Consider the following 23,388-nt stretch of genomic DNA (forward strand, 5'->3'; position numbering starts at 1 on the left):
TTTGACCGTAAAATTTAACAAAAATCAATGATGGGTAAATTTATTCTAGGTGTACCAGTTTGGAGTTTTTTTATGGTCAAAAAATTAGTTTGGAGTAAATTTATTACATGTATACCAGTTTGGGATTTTTCGTGATATTAACTCTATTTCCAAATAGCAAGAGAGTTATTTCCGACGTGTCATCCTGTACAACTGTGGTGCCACCTCATTTTTATAATAGTCCATTCAGTAAGTGACACATGACACTTAATGGCGTCACCTGTTAGAAATTTCTCAAGTCTCTCTCCCCTGTCCCTTCTCTCTTCACGACTCCACTATGCTCTCTCCCTCCCTCCCGATTCATGCGACAACGCTATGCTCTCTCCCTCCCGACTCACGACCTAGCTCTGCTCTCTCTCTCGTCTGACAAACCACGCCTCCGCCTCCATTTAATATTTACAAATCTGCGCTCATCTCTCCTTCACCCTCTCTCTAAAACCTTCCTCAAGTTTGTGTTGCGGTAGGGGAACTGGTGGTGGAACATGGGCACGAGCTGAACAATGAATGAAGCGCCAATGGACCGGTGTTCGTCGAGAATCACTCCGTGGGGCTGCAACTCCAGTGTTGCTGAGCTGCTGCAAAAAGGACTCGTCGAGGACGTCCGGAGCTCGCTAGTTGCTGGAGCGGTGCTAAGCGTGGATCATGGAGCTTGATGGAACACAACAAACGACACAGCGAGAGGCGGAGCAGCTATTAATCTGGAGGAAGAAAGCTATCCACAAGGAGAAAGAAAACTTTTTACTCTCTATCTGTTTCTCTCTCTTTTTTTTCACTTTTTCCTTTTCTCTCTCTCACCTGCGAACTATCTCTCCCTCTCTCTTACTGTTTACTCTCTTTTAACACCACACCAAGTCGCCTCGCCCGTTCAGTGACACGTGTCTCTCACTAAATAAGATATCGTAAAGTGGCGTATCACAATTGTACATAATATTTTCTTCATTACTTGTCGTACCAAACAAAATGTTTAGAACAAGCATTTTTGAAGAATAATCATTGTAATATGTCTTCATAATCTAGTAGAAAAGGTAGCGTTTAGGTTCAATTCAGTTTCATTTTTTAATAGACAATAAAATCTCTCTATACTTTTGTTTGTTTTTTTGTTTAGTTAAGAATAAGATGAAATTTTCCTGATAATTTGTGTTTTATTGAAAAGATAATTTAGCAATATAATCAGTCGAGTTTGGATGTTTGCTCAAAACTATAGTTATTTTTCGCATGGGACCCTATACTCGTCCAACCAAAACCAACAATCTAATTACAATCTATTAGGGTTTGGTTTGATCACGTATTTGAAACACAACTTGCTTTTTTATGGCGCACATTTTTCATCAAATCCCAAATACATGTTTCTTTTTTCAACTCTATTTTCATCAAACTCTAAGCCTAGGTTACGTAGAGCATAGATTCCTCCATTTATCTAGAACATAACGTAGGATTAGGGAGCCTCCTTGTGAAAAGTATGGTATGATAGGGGACGGATTTTTTTGAGATAAGACACGATTGTTTAGTTACATTGAAGATGATATGGATAATTATAACATGATCAAGACTATGCAAAGTAGGTTAGAGTTTATATCACATGGGTATAGTGATTGAACGATCGCAAGATGAGGTATGCAACCCATAAATGAAGTGATTTCTGTTGGATATTGTAATTTGTGATGGTCACGGTGTACTAAGACTATCATAAGCATATGTCAAAATAAAATATGTTAGATATTGATCAAGAAACTGAACCCATCGTTGTATACAACATTAATATATTCCAATCTCACATACAGACTCCTTAATTTATTTCATTCGAAATCCACAGATAAAAGGGGGCTCTCAGGCCAGAGAAACTTGTTCTTCCAAACCATCACACTGGCAATGGGTCGACGTGCAGAGAATTTGACATGCTCTTTTAACTTGGTTCCAGCATGAGTGTAGAGGTCTATCTCCTCTTTATACACCACATGCATGGATCGTGTAAAATTGAGAATTCGCTTGAGGAGTTGCCCAAGGATGATGATCGGACGGTGCATCTCTTCGTTAATGTCCGTCCACCCATCGGCCACTTGTTTATGGAGCTCCTCCTTAGCCTCTTCCTCCATAACTCCGTACTGTTTCATGAAACACTCCACTGAAGATGCCCCATGACCTCTCTCTTGCTCAAACCGTAGATAAAATCAATTAGACAAAATTTAGATAAAATTAATGTTGTTCATTGGTATAGCTTTTATATACCTTGTGTCCGGCATTGTCACCCATGAGCCGACCGACTAATTTCACAACCTCCACCATCTTGGGGTCGCCGAATAACAACCAGTCAAAAGCACCTTTTGTTACGATATCTCCCATTCCTAGCAACAACGTCACCAATAGCAATTCAACAGCAAAGGTTGCTAATGCAAGGGGCATGTACTCCTCCATTGTCGGTACATGGTTTTGGTGGAACCATTTGGCTTCGGCGAAGTATGCTCTCACTTGGTTTTTCATCTAAGGATTCATTCTCAAACATAAAGCTACGTCATTATTCGAACTTTAATGTGCTTGGTGGACTTAAATATACGACAGTCTCTCATCTTTATCCAAAAGCCTGATATTCTGTTGCTAGTGGACAGAGTAAAAATTGCATTTGATCGATGTAATCTCGAATGGTTTACTGCTTCTTTTGCATAGAAGAGCCAGGATGATCATCCTTTTCTAGTCACCTCATAGCCAATTTCATCATACAAATCAAAAAGTATCTTGTAACACACTTGCATATACCCTGGCAATCCATCTTTGGCATCGACGTCCCACCTCAGGTCAAGTTCAGAAGATATCACACTTTACCCTAATTAACAGTTGATCAAGTCAGAATAAGTAAGTTTAGAATATTGGTAAGCTGAGAAAAGCATCCGAGTGTGAACGGTACCTTTCAATTCCTTTCATGACGAGTTCCAATTCTTCCGATGTGCCATAGACATCATAGATGTCTCGATAATGGAAACCACATAGGCCACTTTAGTTAGTATTTCCCTAGCGGCTTCATACTCAGGCTCGAAATAAACTCCTGACATCCAGAGATACATCTCCACAAGCCTATCTCTGGCAAATGGGAACTTCCTTTCTACATCTGAATCCTTCCACCACCTATATTATACCAACATATCCTATTTAAGGCAAATACATCATTGATAGAATTATAGAAAGTATTTTAGGCCGATGAGCCAAAGAGATTAACACTCCTTGTCACTTTTACAAATGATATTTAGCTCCGGATAAATTGTAATTGGATGAATCAATCTATGACGATTTGGTGTTCTTAGAACATCTAGCTACTTCAGACATGCTATCATGAAGCAAATCTTGTAAGGTTGCCAAGTTCCTTCTAGTGTTGCTCTTGCAATGAGTTGAAATCGAGTTTAGCCAAGGATAGCAGGACGTCATTATGCGAAGGCTCCTCTTGGTAAAGTGGAATGTAACGCCTCACCTCTAGCCTTGGTATTCCCTCATGGATTGGTTGGTTTAGGGCATGTCTAACTTGTTTTTTGAGATTAGGGCTCGCTTTTCCTTTATCAATTGATTCAAGGTGAGTTATAGTAAAAGCAAATGCATCATTCAATTTGTCATTGCCAGGAAACCCTAGATGGCAAGCTTCAAATAGACTTAGTAGTCCCTGCACGCCGGCAATGAGTGATTTGCTGAAATTCCCTTTACTGTCCTTGAACTTGTTAAAGATTTCTAAATGACCAAACGAAATGTGGGAGAAGATGCTATCATGAGATCCTATGAAAAATTCATGTTCAATATCTAGATCAACTGGAATCGATTGGAAAATGTTGTACTAAACCAAGGAATTAGAAGAAAGGACTATTCACCTTTCAAAGCAAGAAATTTTGAAGAACTCAGGATAAGAGAATCGTATAGAGAATATGTCAACTAATAAACAAATCAAAACTAGAGTGAACTAAACATGTTAGTGAAATTATGCGTTCACTCTAATCAATCAAATGGACTATCAACTAGTGTCTGCAATATAATTTCACCAACTTATCAATCAATGAGAATTAGAACATTACATACTATGTCACGCCCCGAACCCCATCGAGCACGCGACACACTTCTCTGGTTGAATAATGCGACGTCCCAGGGTATCGCCGACCCAAATAACTTGATCAGAGATTTATATCAATCAGCGAAAGCCACAAATACCCGGACAATAATAACTGGGGTGAATAGGAGAATATACATCAATTACTGATTCAAACTTATACATTATCCACCATATACAATCCACATAATTTACATGCACATCGAACTTCCGCACCATATACCCCCGATATCCAAAAATTGATCAGTAGCTTAGTATACCCTATCTCCAAAAATGGTACCCTTCAAAATCCTTTACTCAACCCCTAAAACTAACCCCTACGCCCTCTAGATGGCATCCACTCCGAGTCCGACTCCTCAGAACTCTGAATCCCTCTGAACCTCTTGCTCGTCTGTTGGGTACTCTACCACGTTATGGTCGGTGTGCATCGGTATCCCAAAACACTGCGGAGGCGGAGGAAGATTCATTGCTCAGGCCGGGGTTCTGAAATTGTTGGTTGAAACAACCATGAGATCACATCTCAATAAGCACACACCCTAAACCCCACCTAGGCTATCACGTACCTCCAAACAACCACAAACACAACCACATTCAGCCATCACATAGTAGGCACACAATTAATACTTACTCGGGCCTTTCCAGCGTGCAACCTGCACGTTAGCCACAACAGCACCATTTCCAATCACATGCACGTTCTAATTACAGTTCATGCATTCGTTCCGGCCTCATCACATTCTTTCCACTCAACTCGCCAGTGACCCGCGTAATGGTACCGCCTCAGGTTCACTGCGACTAACTCATACTCATCTCGCCAGTGACCCGCATAGTAGTACTGCCTCAGATTTACTGCGACTAACTCATACTCATCTTGCCAGTGACCCACGTAGTAGTACCGCCTCAGGTTCACTGCGACTAACTCAAAACAACACTTTAGGGCCCACGAAATGGTACCGCCTCAAGCCGTGTATCTTGCCCACATAGTGGTACCGCCTCAGGCTCAACACCCACCACCTACGACACAACCCGTGTAATGGTACCGCCTCAAGTTGGCCGTCCTTCAGTAATACCGGGCATCGTCCCGCGTAGTCGTACCGCCTTAGGACGGATCAATTCCTCGCGTAATGGTACCGCCTCAGGGATTTCCGCAACCACACATACCGTGCCACACACGAATTCTCGCTCGTTCACATGCTCAACATCCACTTGCCAATAAATTGGCCAATCACACATGGCCCGTGCACGCACCAATTCACACACATTTTTCATGCTCAATAAGCATCCAACACGGCCAATTGACAATTAAAACCAATTTAGCTCAAGCGTGCACATAACGACTCATATTTCAATCAACCAAAACACGATCCAACAAACACACAAGATCACTAACGGGCCCACAATCACAGCCACATAATGAACACAAATTCAGCCTTTCCACACTCATTTCAAGCCATATCAAACACCACAATTCCAGCCACGAGGGCAGCAACTATTCAACCCCGACACTCCCACCATTCCGTTCATAAAAATGAACATCCATAGAATCAGGGTAAATCTGGGCAGTTTCCACAATGACCGAAATCCCATCAAAATAAATAGTAAACGAACTCCAAAAATTCTAAATTTTGGATATATTATAAAAAACATCTTGTTAAACATTTCTTATGAAGAACACAAAATCCGGTTCAATCTCCAACCATGCCTTTTTGTCCCTCGAAATCAGACCAAAATCAGTTCGCTCTAACAGACTGTTTTGTCCTCAAAATACATTTCTTTCAACACCCAAATCACTTTGAAAAGATTTGAAATTTTTATATGTCATAGAAAAGAAAGTCTTCAACAACTTTTGTCAAGGAAGTTTATGGAAAATAGATCTGGAAAATTTTATAAAAATTTGGCAAGACAAGAAGGTTGGGATGAACAGTGTTCCGGGCAGTTTTAAGACGGTCTGAAAATGGGTTTTCGTGCGACCCAAATGGCCTCCAAAAATTCCAAATTTAAAATATGTTATACTTCAAGATGTTGGGAGCAAATTTCATGAAGAAAAATTCCTCAAATTCGGTCCAAAAAATTCTCCACAAAAATAGAAAATCAGATGGGTACAATAGTCACGAATCCGAATTTTGAACTAACAACCAAGATTCAAGTTCTAGCCAACACCCATGGATCTCCAACCCACAAAACTCATTCCCAGATGTCTAATCCAGCATGCAACAGCCACTAACAGCCATGATCAGCCACCAACAACCACGATCAACACCCTAATCAACCCCTAAACTACCCTAAACCGCGTCTAAACGAGTCCGTTAATACCCGATATCCTAAATAGGGTTTAGGGGGTGACTCACCCGAACTCTAAACTGGCTTGGCTAGAGTGGGAAGGGGGCGGATGATTGGCGGGCTCACGGCAGCACACGGCAGCGGTTGGCTGGACGGCGGCCTTCTTAGCCTCGGTTCACGGCCACGGGAGAGTAGAGAGAGAGAGAGAGAGAGAGAGAGAGAGAGAGAGAAGGACGGCATGAGGGTGGTGGTGCGGCTCGGTGGCGGAACGGCGGTGGCACGACGGACAGTGGCCGGCGAGCGGCGGCGCGGCAAGGGGGAGGGGCGATCGATCGGGAGGGGGAAGAGAGGGAGTGAGCCGAGAGAGATGAGAGAGAGAATGAGGAGAGAAGAGAGAGAGTTGGACTAAATAGTCCAAGGCAATAATTGAGGGGCCAAATGACCATCATGCCCCTCTCACAAATCCAATCAACGGCCGAGATTCATTCTTATCCTGAGATCGACGGCCCGGATCGAATCTTTTCCAAAATATCCAAGGGTAATTTGGGAATTTCTCAAAAAGTCCAAGGGCAAAATTGTCCAAAAATCTCTAATTCTAAGGCTAGGATGAAATTACCAAAATGCCCTTCCCAAATTACATTGGTCATTTTCCATTTCTCGCTGAAATTTGATTTTTCTGAAGGATTCGGATAATTCTAAGATTGATCAGGCTAGTAGCAACGTCGTCCAAATGATCTGTCGTGACTTTCCAAATTTTCAATGCCCAACTTGGTCTCCAATTAATGACCAAGTTCTATATAACGTAACTTGCGCATATCTCATACTAACGGGGGGGCTTTTTGGGAAATTCGCATTATTGACCAGTGGCCGATACTAAATCAAGCCACGTTCAAGTTCACTCGGGTCGTGACGACATCGGTTGTCACTTAATCGCGAGGATCGATCGCTAGTTCCGACGGGCACGATCGCTTGGTATAGGTTTAGGGTCATTCGTCAATTCATTTCATTGTCAAGTGGAATTACCCGCTATTCACTCGTATGACAATGGCGAACTGATCCCTAGCTATCCTTGGATCGGCCTACATTGGCTCAAAATGTCACCTCGACAATTTTCATGGTCGAAGGTCGGTTCATGATCGAGTTTAAATCCCTAATTAGCCTTTCCCTAATGGTTAGTAGTCCCGAAGTGATCAATTCCGGGCGAGATCTGACTACAAGTACGTTCAAAAAACCATCCATTTCATAAATCTCAAGTGGGTCGGATTTCAAAATGTCACATACCACTTGAAATTGTGTAACCTTGTTGCCGCAACAATCGAATGAGAAGAGCGACCGTGTGCAGGTCGTCATCATCGCCGTAGTGAAATCTGAAATAGCTTCTATGGATTTGTTCCAGCTGCTCATCTATCTCAATTTCAAGATGGTAGGCAATTCCTAAGCGTTGGATTTGATCTATCAATTTTAAATTCTATGAAGGCTTATTCATAGCATCTGTCAACATCTTCCTCGCTTCTCCTTTCAATCTCTCGATTCGATCCACTTCTATGGCATGAGAACTCTGCAATAAATATAAAATTGAAAGTTCAAAAAATAATTAGCGAAAAATGACAAAAATTTAGTAAGAATGCAAGATATACATTAGGTTGCTTATGACCCAATTGACCACGATAAATATGAATTGAAATTACCTAAAAATTATTCCATCTTGACTAGTTTTATTAATAGTGAAGAAATCCTTTCTACATTTGTTAAGTCATATGTGCATGCCACAAGGTTCACATAGAAATTTCGAGTCATGCATGTACCAACACATGCATGGAGTTTCAAATCAACTAGAACTTCTTTTATTTTTCTTTATCAAATGCTGTGGGATGGTGCCCAATCATTCCAGATTATTATGTTCTATGCCCTTAGTTTTCAGAAAACACAACGATCGAAAACTTTCCAGAATATAATCCAAGAAAAGAACAACTTAAATGCTGCCATCGAGTCGTAGTCAGAAGAATATTTGAGAAAATAATCACCCCATTTGCCGGGATGAAAATTTGCTGATCGGCGTTCAGCAACGTGGCTTGTTTCTTGAGAAGGGGAAGAAGATGGGATAGATGAAATGAGGAGACATTTCTTTTTCGCTGCTTTCTTGATTTAGGTGACTGAGCAAATATAGATGAAGAATACTAGATGGTAGAGGCTTTTCTGTGAGTGTCAAAAAACCTTATTGATGGGTATTTATAGGCTATAGCATCATATGTTGGATAGGAAGGTAGACTAAGTGTGACATTCCGAATTTCGACCCATTTTTGAGATTTATAAAACGTGTATTTCGTCGGTGCGCTTATAGTTAAATCTCGCCCAGAACTGATCACTCTCGGGTTATTTTTAAATTAGAGATTTCGCTAAAATCGCACTCGATCGAATTTGGCCGTTAATTAGAGCTCGAACTTTGGTGTCGAATTTCTTGGAGTTTCGTGACGAATTTAATTAGATGGTGTCGATATTATTGTGGTCAGCGTCAATATTGTCCGGAAATGATGAAAAGTGAAATTTGGACCGGGTGCGGATTTTGACCAGTAGACCTTCCTTTGAGTTTATTTTATTCAGTGTCTTGTGGCCTAATCCTAATTTATAATTAGGATTTTTCGTGGACCGTCGGATCGATTTCGGGTTTGAGCATGGGCCGTTGGATCGCATTCGATAGGTTGCCTTTTCTCTCTCTCTCTCTCCCCATTCCCCATGCAGACCTCTCTCTCTCCTCCCTTTTCTTTTTTTCTTTCTTCTTCTTCTTTCTTCCTTCTTCTTCTTTCTTCTTCTTCCCCTTCGCCGCTGCCCCGCTCCCCTCCACCCAACCGCCGTCTATCCCAGCCACTGCTTGCCGGCCGTCCGCCTTGTGCCGCCGCATGCCCAGTCGCCAGGGCCGCCGTCCATCTAGCCCTTCACCCCTAGGCCGATTGCCCCTCCCCTTTGCATGCGAGCAGCAAGCTCGCCGTTGCGTCCACCACGGACCGGCGCTACCAAGCCGCTAGCTAGCCCGTCCGGACTTGCCCAGCCACCTGCGATGCCACCGTGCCACCCCCGACCGCCGCCGGCTTCGCCACCACACCCCAGCTCCCCTTTTGCCCATCGCCGCCCGGGCTGCCCGTCCCCACCACCTTCGCTCTTGCCGTGCAGCCCAGTTCACTGGCTGCTCTCCTGCTCGCCTAGCCGAGCCCATTGCCACCGTCGTCGCTCGTTGCTGCAGCCGTGCTGCCTAGCCAACCGGCCGGCTCGCTCACCAGCCAGCACAACCGCTCGCCCAGCTCGCCTGGCCGCTCGCCGACTGCCTACCCGAGCCGTGGTCAAGCACGCCTGGCCATCCCTGCCGTGGCCAGACTGTCCCGACCGTGGCCGAGCCCGTCGCCTGCGCGCCTGGCCGCTGTCCCGACCGTGGCCGAACAGCCCAGCCGCTCGCCCATCGCTGCCCAATCGCTTGCCCGTCGTTGCCCAGCTGCTCGCCGTCGTGCCCAGCCATCGCCTGTCCGCCTAGGCTGCTCACTCGACCGTGGCTGAGGGCTGTGCCGAGCCATGGCCGGCCACCGTGCCCGTTGCGCTCGTGCCGCGCCGAGCCCGCCACTGCTCCACCGGGCCATTTTGGCCCCTTGCCGGTTTTCCTTAGGCCAAAACTTAGGTAAGTGACTCGCTAATCCCTACTTAGTACTTTGGATATTAGTAGACTTGTTTAGGGGTAATTAGTGTTGGTTTAGTGACTAAGTTAGGTGGGGATTAGTTAATTGATTGTGATTGGTTTATGGCTTATTGTGGTGATGATTTTGTGGATAAATTAGTGTTCGATTGAGATGGGTTCGATGATTGAATTGTATTGGCGTTTGTGGGTGAAATTGGTGTTTGAATGTGACCGGCTATAAGGTCGGGTTGTTGGGCTAATGTGATGAGCATGATTTGAGTTTGAATAATGTGACGTACTAGATTGGTATTGGCGAATTGTGTTGTGGCGTATGTGTATAAGGAAATGTCCTGAGGCGTGATTACGCGAGACTAAGCCCAGATTGATCGGAGGGTTGCCAACCTGAGACGTGATTACGTGGGTCGAGAGAAATGTCCTGAGGCGTGGTTACGCTGGACTAAGCTCGGATGGATCAGAGGGCTGCCAACCTGAGGCGTGGTTACGCGAGTGTAGCTAGAAAGGCAAGAAATGACCTAAGGCGTGGTTACGCGGGTCAAGAGAAATGTCCTGAGGCGTGGTTACGCGGGACTGAGCCCGGATTGATCGGAGGGCTGGACCTGAGGCGTGTTGACGTGGGTCGTGGTTAGTTGGTTGGACACGCATGTGAAATGTGTTTGGTTGAATTGAGTGAATGTACTTGATTATGGCGCTCGAGTGTTTACGTTATGTTATTGAGCTATTATTACATTATGGTGATTTGACTAATGCGCAGGGTTGGCGTGTGATTTGAGGTGATGTGAGTATGCATGAGAATTTTATGATGTCGATTACTAGAGTGTATGTTGGGACTCGTCTGGGTACGCATTGGCCTGGTGGGGTTTAGGTTGTCTGCTTATTGAGATTTATTCTCATTGCCATAGTGCAAATCATTTTAGATCCCCGACCCCGACCTTGATCATGCCGCCACCTTGGCGTTTTGGGGTCCCTATGCATACGGTACATGAGGAGACCGAGTATTCAGTAGGTCCAAATCAGACTTACATTAGGCACCTCACTATAGTATGGGTAGATGAGGTCTTAGAGGAATTGCAGCGTCACACATATTTGGCCTGGTTTTATCGGGACGTGTTAGAGTTAATCTGCCCAATCCGGGGTTTTGAGGGTCAACAGCACGGGAATGAGGATGCCGTAGATTGGGAGCCCGGGGACGTGTATGCTCCCGATGGTGAGATTTTGGACCCTGAAGATCCCTCGGAGAACCCTGGTCACGAACCCGAGCCCGTACCTGAACCTGCAGTGCCTGCAGATCTCGAGCTCGTAGAGAAATTTGAGGAGTCCGAACCTGAAGAAGAGCCCGAACCCGTGCCAGAGCCCATAGAGCCTGAGCCCGAGGAGGAGCTGGGTAACGAGGAGGAGCCGATCGAGATCAACTCTAACTCGGAGTCGGAGTCTTCAGGGTTTGATTCAGATTGGGTGCCGTAGGAGCGCTCGAGTGCTGGGCTTAGAAGTTTTTTGGTAGAGCTCTTTTTGTGCAGCTAACTAGCCTACCCTACCGCCTGCCCCTTTTTGATGATTATGGTGGATGTTAACCCTAGGAGCCTATTGTCCGATTGCCTGACCGAATGTTGTAAGTGACCGGTTTCTATTATTATGGAATTATTGTTTTGTGCTATTACTATCCCTTCGTCATTGTTTATTGTCTGAATTGTTTTATTTCGCTTCCGCTTGCGTATTCATGTGGGTATTTCGTTTGAGTCGGCGACGCATCCTGGGACATTGCGTTTGATATGACCATCGTAGGGGTGTCGCGAGCCCGTTAGGGTTCGGGGCGTGACACTAAGGAACAGAGAAGGCAGAGTTTTATTTTCTCAAAACACGTTCTTTGATTAAATTTCGAGGTCTAATTGAAATACCATGTTATTCAAGGTGTACTATACAGAAGTTGAATATCTCTATGAATGCGGCCATGGAAATAGGGACAGCTCTCTCAAAATTCAACCTGACTATTGGGCGAATTGTCAGAGCTACATTGGCAAAGAAAAATACCTAAAATTTGAACTTTGAATGTCCACTATGCTTTTCTCAGTGTGTGGTCACATGTCTCGAGCGTTCTTTCTGACACTTGCGGATGAATTACATGTCTGGTGGCTTCCAGATACCATGACATGTTCAAAGTTCTAACTCAAGTCAATTTGATCGTCTCTTTTCAAAGAGATAATAATACAAATAGTCCGTAAAATTTGATCCGATGTGCAATATTCTTCCTGAACTTTTAATTTGTTCATTGTGGCTCCTGAACTTTAGTGCAATGTGTAATGTCATCCCTGAACTTTTAAATTATTCAATGCAGTCTATAGACTTTTGGTACATGTTTAAGTTAGTCCCTAAACTATATGAAAATATTTAATGTTATTCTTCCATCAATTCAAGTTCAGGGGCAATATTGAATAGTTTCATATAGTCCAAGGACTATATTGAACATGAATAAAAAGTTCAAGGACCACATTGAGCAAATTAAAAGTTTAGGGATCACGTTGCACATTGGACCAAAGTTGAAGGACTATTTGTGTTATTTTCCCCTCATCAAATTTGGTCATTTATGACAACTTTTTTCCTTCCGTTGCTCGCATAAACAAATAAATATGATTGATATTTATAAGATTTTCCAAAAAAATAATATTTTTCTGATGGGAAAGTATATCGCTGCTAGCTCTAGGAAGACCACAAGTATATAATATTAGAAGACTCTCCTCTCACGTGCAAGCTGGATTACGAGCAGCACGTGGACGTACATACGTGAAAAAGATAGTTCCTGGCTTTGACATTATGGTACAAAATCCAACCCAAAAGCTTAAGCTAATAAGTGAAGGGAGACCACAAATTTCATTGTCAAGCAACGTGGGATATTACAACAAGAACAAAGCTGGCGTGGAATTATTAGGATATTGCATGGCTTATGCTCTATATTAATGTACGTATTCTACTAATCAGTGTCTCTTCGCTTCAATGGTGCCATTCAGGTACAAAGGGTGTTTATCATGTCGTGTTGCGACTGACTTGGAATAAAACGTGAAGATGATACTGGTGCATGTCGAATTATTTCAGAACTTAGTAGTTGTTATATAGTTTACACATTCGTTGCGCGCGTGCGTTGATGGAATTTCCGCTGCAACAATGGTACACATTACACTTTCGAAGGGGGGAAAAAGGTCTAGTTTAGAGATTTCCAGTTTATTTATGTTAAGCTAAAGAATGGGGCCAAGCGCCGGTTTGGAAAATAGCATAAAACAATTCAAGTGCAGGATCATTTCGCACAGACCTATCTCTTTTACTACTGGAGGCCTCCTAAATTAGCTCAGTAGTTTAAAACCTTTTAAAAGATTGAATTAGCAAATTCTTTTTTTTCTTGTTCTTATTGAGTGATAGTTGGGTAGTAAATTATATTTAACTCGAATTGGCTCGGTTACTAGTGAGTTCGATATGCAATTGCATTACATACCACACCATTGCTCAATCCAACCAATGTATTTTCATTAACTCTTTACGTGACATGTGATTTAGTTTCATACAATTATAATGGTTGCTTGCTTTGACTAATGTGTTTCACATTTCAAATCCCAAGAAAGAAATTACAAGAAAATAATCACTCCCAATATCAGTAAAATCGTCAGTCACCTAATAAACTAAAGTTTATTACTCTACTTGTCATATCTACGTGTGCTGAGTATGAAATTTGGAGAGAAAGTTGACTTTCGAACATCTTCAAGAAATAGGGCTTATAAAAGAAGGTTGATGGGAAATTGATAAGCTCACTGCACCGTTACCCTTGAAGAGTGACGATGCAGTCACCACCACATATTTTCCCAAGGATGTCGGTCCACCAACAGATTTTATGTGTGTGCTCTGAATGCGTGGTCCTTCTTGCACCGTTACAAGTTTCCTGTAACGGTGCCGTTATGGTAGCCAAGTCCATATTGATGTATTGCATCTAAATCTAATTTAAAATTCTCCCGCAAATTTGGTTTTATTATTATTATACCTCTCTAATGGCGACGATACGTATGGTCTAGCAAGTAATTCGAATTAATGTCTGGCTTTTTGAAGTTCCATTTCAAGTTTGATCCGGAATCTTCATACATAGTAGAAAGCACAAAAGCTCTTTTTCTATGATTCACTTGCCTATTGATGGAGAAATATAATAATTTAAGGCTCTTATTGTTTCGTGGGAAATGTGACGTTTCTAAAAAATGTTTTCCGGTAAATCATTTTTTGATATTTGGTTGAGACCTGAAAATGAATTGGAAAATATTTTCCGTCGTTTGATAATGAAAATCTCATTTGGTAGGAAATTGCTGACGTGGACGCTGGCCATCTAAGTAGCATGGCTATGCTAACGTAGACAATTTTTGTATTTTTTAATTATTTTTTTCGTTTTCTTTCCGTTTCTTTTTTTTTTCTTTTTCCTTCTTTCTCCACTGGTAGAGGGGCCTTAGCGACGATTAGTGATGATCAGCGACAGGCGAGGGCGGCCCTCACCTGAGACCAACAAGCTCGAACCTCGCCAGCCTTGGGAAGGCTCGACCTAACTAGAGGCTAGCGAGGCTCAAGCTCAAGCTCATCTGCCTCGTGCGAGTTTGATGGCCTCAGGTGAGCTTGACCTCGCTATATCCCGGTGAGGTTCAAGCTCACCGGGATCCAATGAGGTCGGCCCTCGCGAGCCTCTGTTTGTGTCTAGTCACCAAGGCCCAACAACTACTAGAGGAAGAAGGAAATAGAAAAAGAAAAAACATAAAAAAATAAAAGGAAAAATAAGAAAAATTAGAATATTTTTTAAAAAATTTTTGGCCTTGATGGACCGGGCATGGTTGTCAAGGACATGAGCTTGGCCTCAATATTACTGGCCTCACGTCCTGGGCCCAAGCGCTGAGGACTCAATCCCATTGCCATGGGCTTAAGAGCGAGTATTGGGGTTTCCGTGCCCAAGCGCCGAGTTTTTAGTCCAAGCGCCGATACCTAGTCATATTTTGGAAAATGATTTCGGATTTTTTAAAGAGGAAATTTTCTTGAATTTATGTTTTGATAGGAAAACATTTTTAATTGACTAGGAAATCATTTTCTATTTACTTATTTTCCTAAACAATCTAAATGTCGGAAAATGAGGAAAATGTTTTCCGCGAAACAAACGGAGCTCAAAATCTAATCTAATTTTTCTAATCTAGCTAATCTAATTTGATAATGTCATCTATTTCATCGAATAATCTAATACTCTAATAAGTATATTGGTGCATTAAAGGGGAGGCCTATGTATGGTTGTACTATCCTCAATTCACACGTACCTTACTTTGCATTTTCTTTTTTTTCATGTTTCTTGCACCCTTCCCATTTCTTTATTTAATTGTCTCCTTTCAAACGATCACCAACTCTTTTTAATTGGCAGGATCATCACTCCCACAATATTTTTTTTTACTCGTCGAATAATTTTTTTTTTTAATATTCACGTACAAAAAGTCTATGCTTATAATGACGTTCCCACCATTCCCCCAACATTTTTTCTTATAACCAAATATAAGAAGTTCCATCCCACTCCACAATTCATCAAACAAAAAAATATTGGAATCACCGTTCTAATCAATTCTTTTCTGTGAATCTCACTTCATTCATTTCGGCGTACCAAATGCAACACATTAGAAATCACAAGACCATGTTGCTTCAAAGAAAATTAGTTTGTGTCGATGACGGAGCTAGAATTTAGGTCCAGGGAAGGCCAAAGTCTATAATGAAATATAGTCATAAAAAATTCTCTTACACGTGAGTAGTAAATAAACTTACACACTAGGTGAACATAAATAAGTATGTGGACAAGAGAAATACTTTTCTCTTGGTGACTCTTGATTTTAATTATCTGAAATTTTAAAAGAGATTTTTAAGCAAGAACCTTTTTACTGAAATATTCAACCAATGTTGGCTGCTGTAATATAATTAATATATCTGTATCAATGTAAAATTTTACCTAATCAGCAAAGATTTCCATACGAGGCATGTAAAATAATGTCAAATTGAAAATCACAATTTCTTACGAGAAAAATAATACAAAAAAATAAAGACAACAAAAGAATTGCTAATACATATAAGGTAAGATCTAAAACTATATAATGCATGGGTTTGCATCTTCGATATATAATAAAATATTATTTCTTAACTTCTAAATCAATTTTAAGTAGGTTTGATACAGAAAATAATTGTTCCAGCTAATAGCATTCTAATCCGTGCAAAACAAGACAACAAAGCACACACTATGGGAGCAATACAAAAGAAATAAACAAATTCTTTGCATATGTTTCAAGGAAAATAATCCAAAAATTTTGGTTTTTACAATTTATGGATAAGGGAGGATCTTATATAAAGCTTAAGATTTCATTCTTCTCTTAACAATCTACATCTTTGACCATTTGAATACTCTATATAACTGCAATTCATTTTAAGTAAATTGACATGGGTTTTATTTGACTTTTTTATTTCGAAAAAAAAGAAATAGAGCTTGAAACTATTTTGAGATCACTTTTTGTGACATTCCGAATTTCAGCCCATTTTTGAGATTTATAAAACGTGTATTTCATCGGTGCGCTTATAATAAAATCTCGCCTAGAACTGATCACTCTTGTTTTTAAATTAGAGATTTCGCTAGAATCGCACTCGATCGAATTTGGCCGTTATTTAGAGCCCGAACTTTGGTGTCGAATTTCTGGAAGTTTCGTGTCGAATTTAATTGGACGGTGTCGATATTATTGTGGCCAGTGTCAATATTACTCGGGATAAGTGAAAAGTGAAATTTGGATTGGGTGCGAATTTGGACTAGTAGACCTCTCGTAGTGTGTTTTATTTGGTGTCTGTTGGTCTTTTCTTTATTTTTAATTGGGATTTTTTGGACCGTTGGATCAAGCTCGTGAGATCGAATTGTGGCCGTTGGATCGTATTCGAGAACAAAATTTAACTTTTCTCTCTCTCTCTCCTGCCGTGCACGTCTCCCACAGTCGCGTCCCCTTCACCTTTCTTTTCCCGCGCTTTCACCCACTCCCTGCATGTCAGACGTCTGCCCATGCAGACTGTCCTCCTCTCTCTCTCTCTCTCTTCTTCTCTTTTCTTCCTTCTTTTCTTCTCTTCTTCTTCTTCCTTTTGCCTTCCTCCGCTCGCGACAGCTTTTGCTTCCGTGTCTGCTTCTGCTCGCCCGACCAGTCACCACCGACCGCCCCTCACCGTCCGCCTCGCGCCGCCGCTCGCCCGACCGCTGTCACACCGTCCGTCCGGCTCGCCACCCGGCCGTCGCCCTAGCCTAACCACCGCCTCCACCGTCGCCCTAGCCGAGCCGCACCGTCGCCTGTCACCCATGCGACCGCCAACTCGCAACCGCGCCGGCAGCTCGCTTGGTGCTGCTCAGCCACTCATCAGCCGGTTCTATGTCGCCAAGCCGCCGCTTGCCGTGCCGCCCCGACCACCGTGCAACCTCCCCTCCCTCTGTTTTTCTCTTCCCCGGCCTCTCCCTGTTATGGCCGAGCTCTTCGCCGCCGCCGTCGCTCAACCCACCGCCGTAGCTCGCCGCAACCACCCAGCTTCCCCCTCCTAAGCCGCCGTCGCCGCCGTCGCCTTGGCCGGACTGCTTGTGCATTGGCCAAGACAGTCACCGCCAGCTCGCCAGCCCATCAGCTCGCCGCCGTGTCGCCGTTGCCGCTACTCGTCGCCATCGCCTCTACTTATCGCCGCCGCCACCGCCGTTGTGCCGCCCATCCAACTTGCCGGCCAGCCTAGGCCGCTGCCCAGCCGTGGCCGGACAGCCGGGCCAGCTTGCCTAGGCCGTGGCCGATTAGCCCGGCCGCCTAGCCCAGCTTACCAGCTGCTGTCCCTGCCTGTGGCCGAGCGTCGGGCCGTGTGCCCAGCCGTGGCTGAGCGCCGTGCCGAAACTACCGGCCAGCGCACCCGTCGTGCCCTCGCCCGTGCCGAGCCCATTACTGTTCACCCGGGCCATTTCGAGCCCGTGCAGATTTTTCCCGGGCCAAATTTAGGTAAGTGACTTCCTAAACCCTACCTAGTATAATGGGTATTATTTAGACTTGTTTAGGGTATGATTAGTACCGGTTTAGTGGCTAAGTTTGGATTAGGGTCAATATGTGAATGTGGTTAATTGGTAGATTAAATTGTGATGATTATGTGGCATAATTAGTGGCTGATTTATATGGGTGTGATGACCGGATTGTCGTGGCATTTGTGAGTGAAATGGACGTTTGATTGGGCCGGCTTGAGTGTTGGATTGGTGGGCTAGTGTGGTGAATTTGTGATTTGAATGTGAACTGTACAACGTGTTAGAGTGGCAAATTGTGTTATGGTGCATGTGCATGAGGAATGTCCTGAGGCGTGGTTACCTGGGACTAAGCCTGGATTGATCGGAGGGCTGACCTGAGGCGTGTTTACGCGGGTCGTGTGAAAGTGTGAAATGTCCAGTGAGGGACGGAGCCCGGATTGATCGGAGGGCTGACCTGAGGCGTGTTTACGCGGGTCGTGTGAAAGTGTGAAATGTCCAGTGAGGGACGGAGCCCGGATTGATCGAAGGGCTAACCTGAGGTGTGTTTACGCGGGTCGTGAGAAAGTGTGGAATGTCTAGTGAGGGACTGAGCCCGGATTGATCGGAGGGCTGACCTAAGGCGTGTTTACGCGGGTCATGAGAAAGTGTGGAATGTCCAGTGAGGGACGGAGCCCGGATTGATCGGAGGGCTGATCTGAGGCGTGTTTATGTGGGTCGTGAGAAAGTGTGAAATGTCCAGTGAGGGACGGAGCCCGGATTGATCGGAGGACGGACCCGAGGCGTGTTGACGCGGGTCGTGGAAAGTTGCTCGGCCACGCTTGCGAATTGTGTTTGATTAAATTGGGTGAATGTACATGATTATGGTGGTTGTGCAACGTGGCTGACTTATACTACTCTGATGAATGAGTTTGATGCTTGAGTAATTATCGCATTGTGGTGATTCAGCTAATGTTATGGATTTATTGTTTTTCTTCAAGTACTACCATGTTGTCATTATTTATTGTCTGGATTGTTTGATTTCTACTTCTGCTTGCGTTTGTCTTCACGTGTTTCGTTTGGATCGGCGGCGTGTCCTGGGACGTCGCGTTCAATACGGCCATCGAAGGGGTGTCGCGAACCCGTTGGGGTTCGGGGCGTGACACTTTTTATATAATAGAGAGTAGTATTTGTATTGGGGAGGAGTGGAGGAGCGATATATATTTCATTGATTTTTTTCCTATATATTTACTTCTGGGAGGGCGAAGGTCGGCCCGGCTTGCCCCCCTTCCCCCGTGGCTGATTCGTGTTTAATTTACAATTTCCTGAAATTGATAAGTTAACTTTCTGTCTATGATCCTTCTGACTAGACCCTTTGTATTGAATACGACAGTCAAGGTGAACTCATTAGATCAATCGTTACCGAAGTTTTGATCAAGCTGAATAAAAGAGACTTAAATCTGCCCGATCATTTAGTCGGAATTCAGGATCGTGTTGAAGACGTCATGCGTATGTTAGATGAAGGTTTTCCTGATATACGTTATATCGTAATCCACGGAATGGGAGGCATCGGTAAGACGACTCTTGCCAAGGTTGTCTTTAACCAAATCTCTAGTCGATTTCCTGGGTGTAGCTTTCTCATGAATGTTCGAGAAGCTTCAAAGGGCAGCAAAGTGGTTCAATTGCAAAACCAATTATTGTCAGAAATTCTTAACTTCAGTCAAGTGGAGATTTCTAATTGTGATGCGGGGATTAACCAAATCAAGAGGAGATTCCGTGACAAGAAAGTACTCATTGTTCTTGATGACCTAAATGAGTGGAACCAACTCTCAAAACTTGCAAAATTATTATTACAATGAGGGACACCAACTTTTTGCCAATCGTAGAGGAGAATAGAGAAAATAATATCCAAACACGTTTCGAAGAGTTTAAAATCTATCAAATGATAGAATTGGGCCATCGCCATGCTCTTCAACTGTTTAGTAAGCATGCTTTCAGAACTGATTCTCCTCTACACGACTTCTATGAAATTTCTCAGGATATTATTTGCAAAGCTGGTGGACTTCCTTTGGCTCTTAAGGTTATTAGTTCCTCTCTTTATTGCAAAAGCAAACCAATTTGGAAAGACACGTTGAAGAAATTAGATTCAGGTCCCAATCAAGATGTCCTATACAAATTAAAGATTAGTTTTGAGATGCTAGAGGATGTACAAAGAGAAAATTTTCTTGATATTGCATGTTACTTTATTGGTGAAGAAAGAACCCATCCATATTATATGTGGAAAGCGTTGGATTTTTTCCCAAGAAGTAATATCAATTTCCTTACCTGTATGTCTTTGATAAAGATTGATCATAATGATAGACTATTAATGCATGACCTGCTCAAAGACCTTGGAAGGGAAATTGTTCGACAAGAAGATCTCAAAGTTCCTGGAAGCATAGTAGACTATGGGGTCACAAGATTGCGTTGGATGTAGTGCAGACCAGAAAGGTAAATTGTATTCACAGATACTATCTTCTCCATCTAGGAAACATCAGCTCAAAGTTTAGAGTATGTTCCTGGATGTGTATTTTTGTCTGTGTTGTGCATCGCAGAAAATTAATTTGTTTAATTGGAGTGGAATGAAGGTAATGTGATAAATTCTATCAATTAACAGAGTAGTTTACTTATAGAACATGTACGCAATATTTACTAACGGAATGCCTTCTTCTTTTTTTCGTTGTAGAAAGTTCACTTATACTTTTTCATGTCGTCAGGGAACATAGAACATCACAGCACTCAAGCTAACTAGACTTTCCAAAGAGCACGACTTTACAAGTGAAGAGTTTTCAAGGCTGCCTAACTTAAGGTTCTTAGAATAAGAGGGGGGGAACTTGGTAGGAGACTTTAAAAATCTTCTCTCAAGTTTAAGATGGCTCCCTTGGCGTTGTTGTCCTTTAGACTTGCCAGCAGTCAATCTATGTTTATGGAACTTAGTCATGCTCAAGCTCTTAGACAGTGAAATTCTGAAGAACTGGAACGGATGGAGGCCATGCTTGGTATGGTCACGTATCACATATATAGGTTTGTTACCATTTGCCTTGCCTTAATTTTCTAATGCTAACTTGTTTCGCAAGCAAATCGTGACTTGAAAGTTATTCATCTCATGAGATGCCATCTCTCGACAACTCCCGACTTCTCGACATGCTTGAATTTGAAGATACTGGTTTTTGAGAAACATAGTCTAGAGTTGCCACAATTCGGTAGCTCTATCTGTAAGCTAGAGCGCCTAAAGTGTTTGGAATTAATTGTGGCCCAATTTCAGCCGTCATTGTTGTCCGCAAGCCCTAACTTTTACCTGTGCGCAGTGCCTTCTGCAATATGTGGTCTAAAGTACTTGTCAAGTCTAAAGCTGGAGGGGCAGTGTATCCGAGAGCTTCATCCATCTATTGGAGAGTTGGCGAGCTTGACGTGCTTGTCTTTAATGGATTGTTATCGGCTTTGAAAGCTTCCAGACTCCATTGGGAAATTGAGATTGTTGCTCGTATTGAATTTGTTCAACACAAGAATAAGAGAGTTACCTAATTCTATTGGAGATCTCAAAAGGTCGGAAGAAATGAACCTGGGATACAATCGGATAAAGGAGCTACCAAACTCCACCGGAGGGCTAGAATCATTGCTTGACTTAGACTCGCAATTTTCAGAGATTACAACACTACCTGCTTCTTTTGGATATCTTAAAAGACTGAGGAGCTTAATTACGTTTTCCAAGTAAGATAAGAGAGTTACCTGATTCTATTGGAGATCTCAAAATGTTAGAGGAAATGCACTTGAGCTCCACTTAGACAAGGGAACTGCCAAACTCCATTTGAGGACTAGAATCATTGCTCCATTTATGCTTAAAGAATACGAAGATTACAGAACTACCTGTTTCTATTGGATATCTTTCAAAGGCTGAAGGGCTTATTTATGGACGGGAGTAAGATAAGAGAGCTGCCAAAGACCATAGGATGTTGGAGAATCTCGAAACGATTGGACACCGCGGTTGTAGAAATATAGATATCACACGGCCTCCTCAGCTTTCGAAACTTTTTATATCTAGTGATGATCCTCGATCTCTCACATTGCCTCTTTAGCTTACGGAACTTTCCATATTTTGTGATGATCCTCGATCTCTTCCAAGGCTTCCTTCAAATCTTTTTTTCTTAGAATTAGAAGGTGTCAAGTCACCAATACAACAACCCCTCATTTATGAATTATTGACACCTATTTTTTAATTGCCCAAAATTAATCATGCAAAATTTAGAAGTTAATTTTCTTTAATTCCTAAAAATAAAAATATATATTTTTATCTAATTGCATTGCATGTAGACATTAGGTAAATTTAAATTAATTGCACCAACTAAATTTTTTTTCATTATTTATTATTAAAAAAATTAAAAAAAATTAAAAGATTAAAATCGGATCGGGCCGGGTCAGGAACAGCCTGACCCGGCCCTTTCTTCTCCTTCTCGTGTGGGACTAGGCTTGACCCAGCCCATCCCAGCTTTTTCTTTCTCCCGTGTGAGAGCCGATCCGACCCAATCCGGCCCCTTTCTCCGCCCCCACACGGGCCCAGCCTACTTCCTTTCCTCCTCTCTCCTTTATTCTCCCCTTCCCCGATCGGCCGCCTGGGACGACACGGATTATTCGCTCAATCGCGCAACCTTGGCCACCAAAGTCGTGGCCCAGGCTAGGCCGGCACAGGGCCATTAAGACGACGACTTTAGGGGCGGGGCAGGTTGCCCGCGGCTCCTATATAAGTGGCAGAAGAGAGAGAGAGAGAGGGTTAGGTAAAAAAAAATAGAGTATAGTGAGAGAGAGAGAGAGAGAGAGAGAGAGAGAGAGAGAGATTCAAAGAGAATTTGAGAGAAATAGAGGGTAAGAGAGAAAGTTTGAAGAGTGCACAAGTCCTAGCAGCCCCGCCGTTGCCAGTTGGACGACCAGTGACCCCCCTCCCCTCGAAAGTAGCGCCGATCAGTGAGTCTTCCCGATCTTTGTTCTCCCTTGTTTTAGTGTGCAATTTGGCTAAGACTCACGCTGGCCATTTCGCACAAATCCTAGCCCATGCCGTCGCTTCCGTAGCTTATACGTCATCTCCAAAGGTAAACCCAGGTTGCCGGAGGACGCCGGAGCCCCGAAACAGGTCAAAGTTGCTTTATTTCATCTGTGCACGCCAAGTGTTTGTTGAAATGCCTCAATGAGGCTAATTAGGTTTTGGTTGCCGATCGACGAGCGGATGGTCAGATGGCGAGCTAGGTGGCT

General features: G+C 43.1%; 1 protein-coding gene and 1 pseudogene across 1 annotated transcript; one reads left to right on the top strand and one right to left on the bottom strand.

Annotated features, from left to right (window-relative positions):
- Nucleotides 1-1,815: 1,815 nt before the first annotated feature.
- On the bottom strand, nt 1,816-18,075 carry LOC115679411 (valencene synthase-like). The gene is made up of 9 exons (XM_056310404.1): nt 17,941-18,075; nt 17,461-17,706; nt 7,676-7,862; nt 3,398-3,747; nt 3,266-3,309; nt 2,959-3,156; nt 2,733-2,850; nt 2,266-2,517; nt 1,816-2,195 (listed from the first exon to the last, which is right to left on the bottom strand). Exons 1-9 carry the CDS (start codon nt 18,073-18,075, stop codon nt 1,836-1,838), a joined length of 1,890 nt encoding a protein of 629 aa, XP_056166379.1. The 3' UTR covers nt 1,816-1,835.
- A 1,972-nt stretch (nt 18,076-20,047) lies between these two features.
- LOC115679361 (disease resistance protein RPV1-like) lies at nt 20,048-21,859 on the top strand (annotated as a pseudogene).
- The last annotated feature ends 1,529 nt before the right edge of the window (nt 21,860-23,388 follow it).

Source organism: Syzygium oleosum, unplaced genomic scaffold (genome assembly GCF_021117445.2).
Source record: "Syzygium oleosum isolate NSW1041296 unplaced genomic scaffold, Sole_v2.1 Sole_v2.04, whole genome shotgun sequence".
Taxonomy (NCBI): domain Eukaryota; kingdom Viridiplantae; phylum Streptophyta; class Magnoliopsida; order Myrtales; family Myrtaceae; genus Syzygium; species Syzygium oleosum.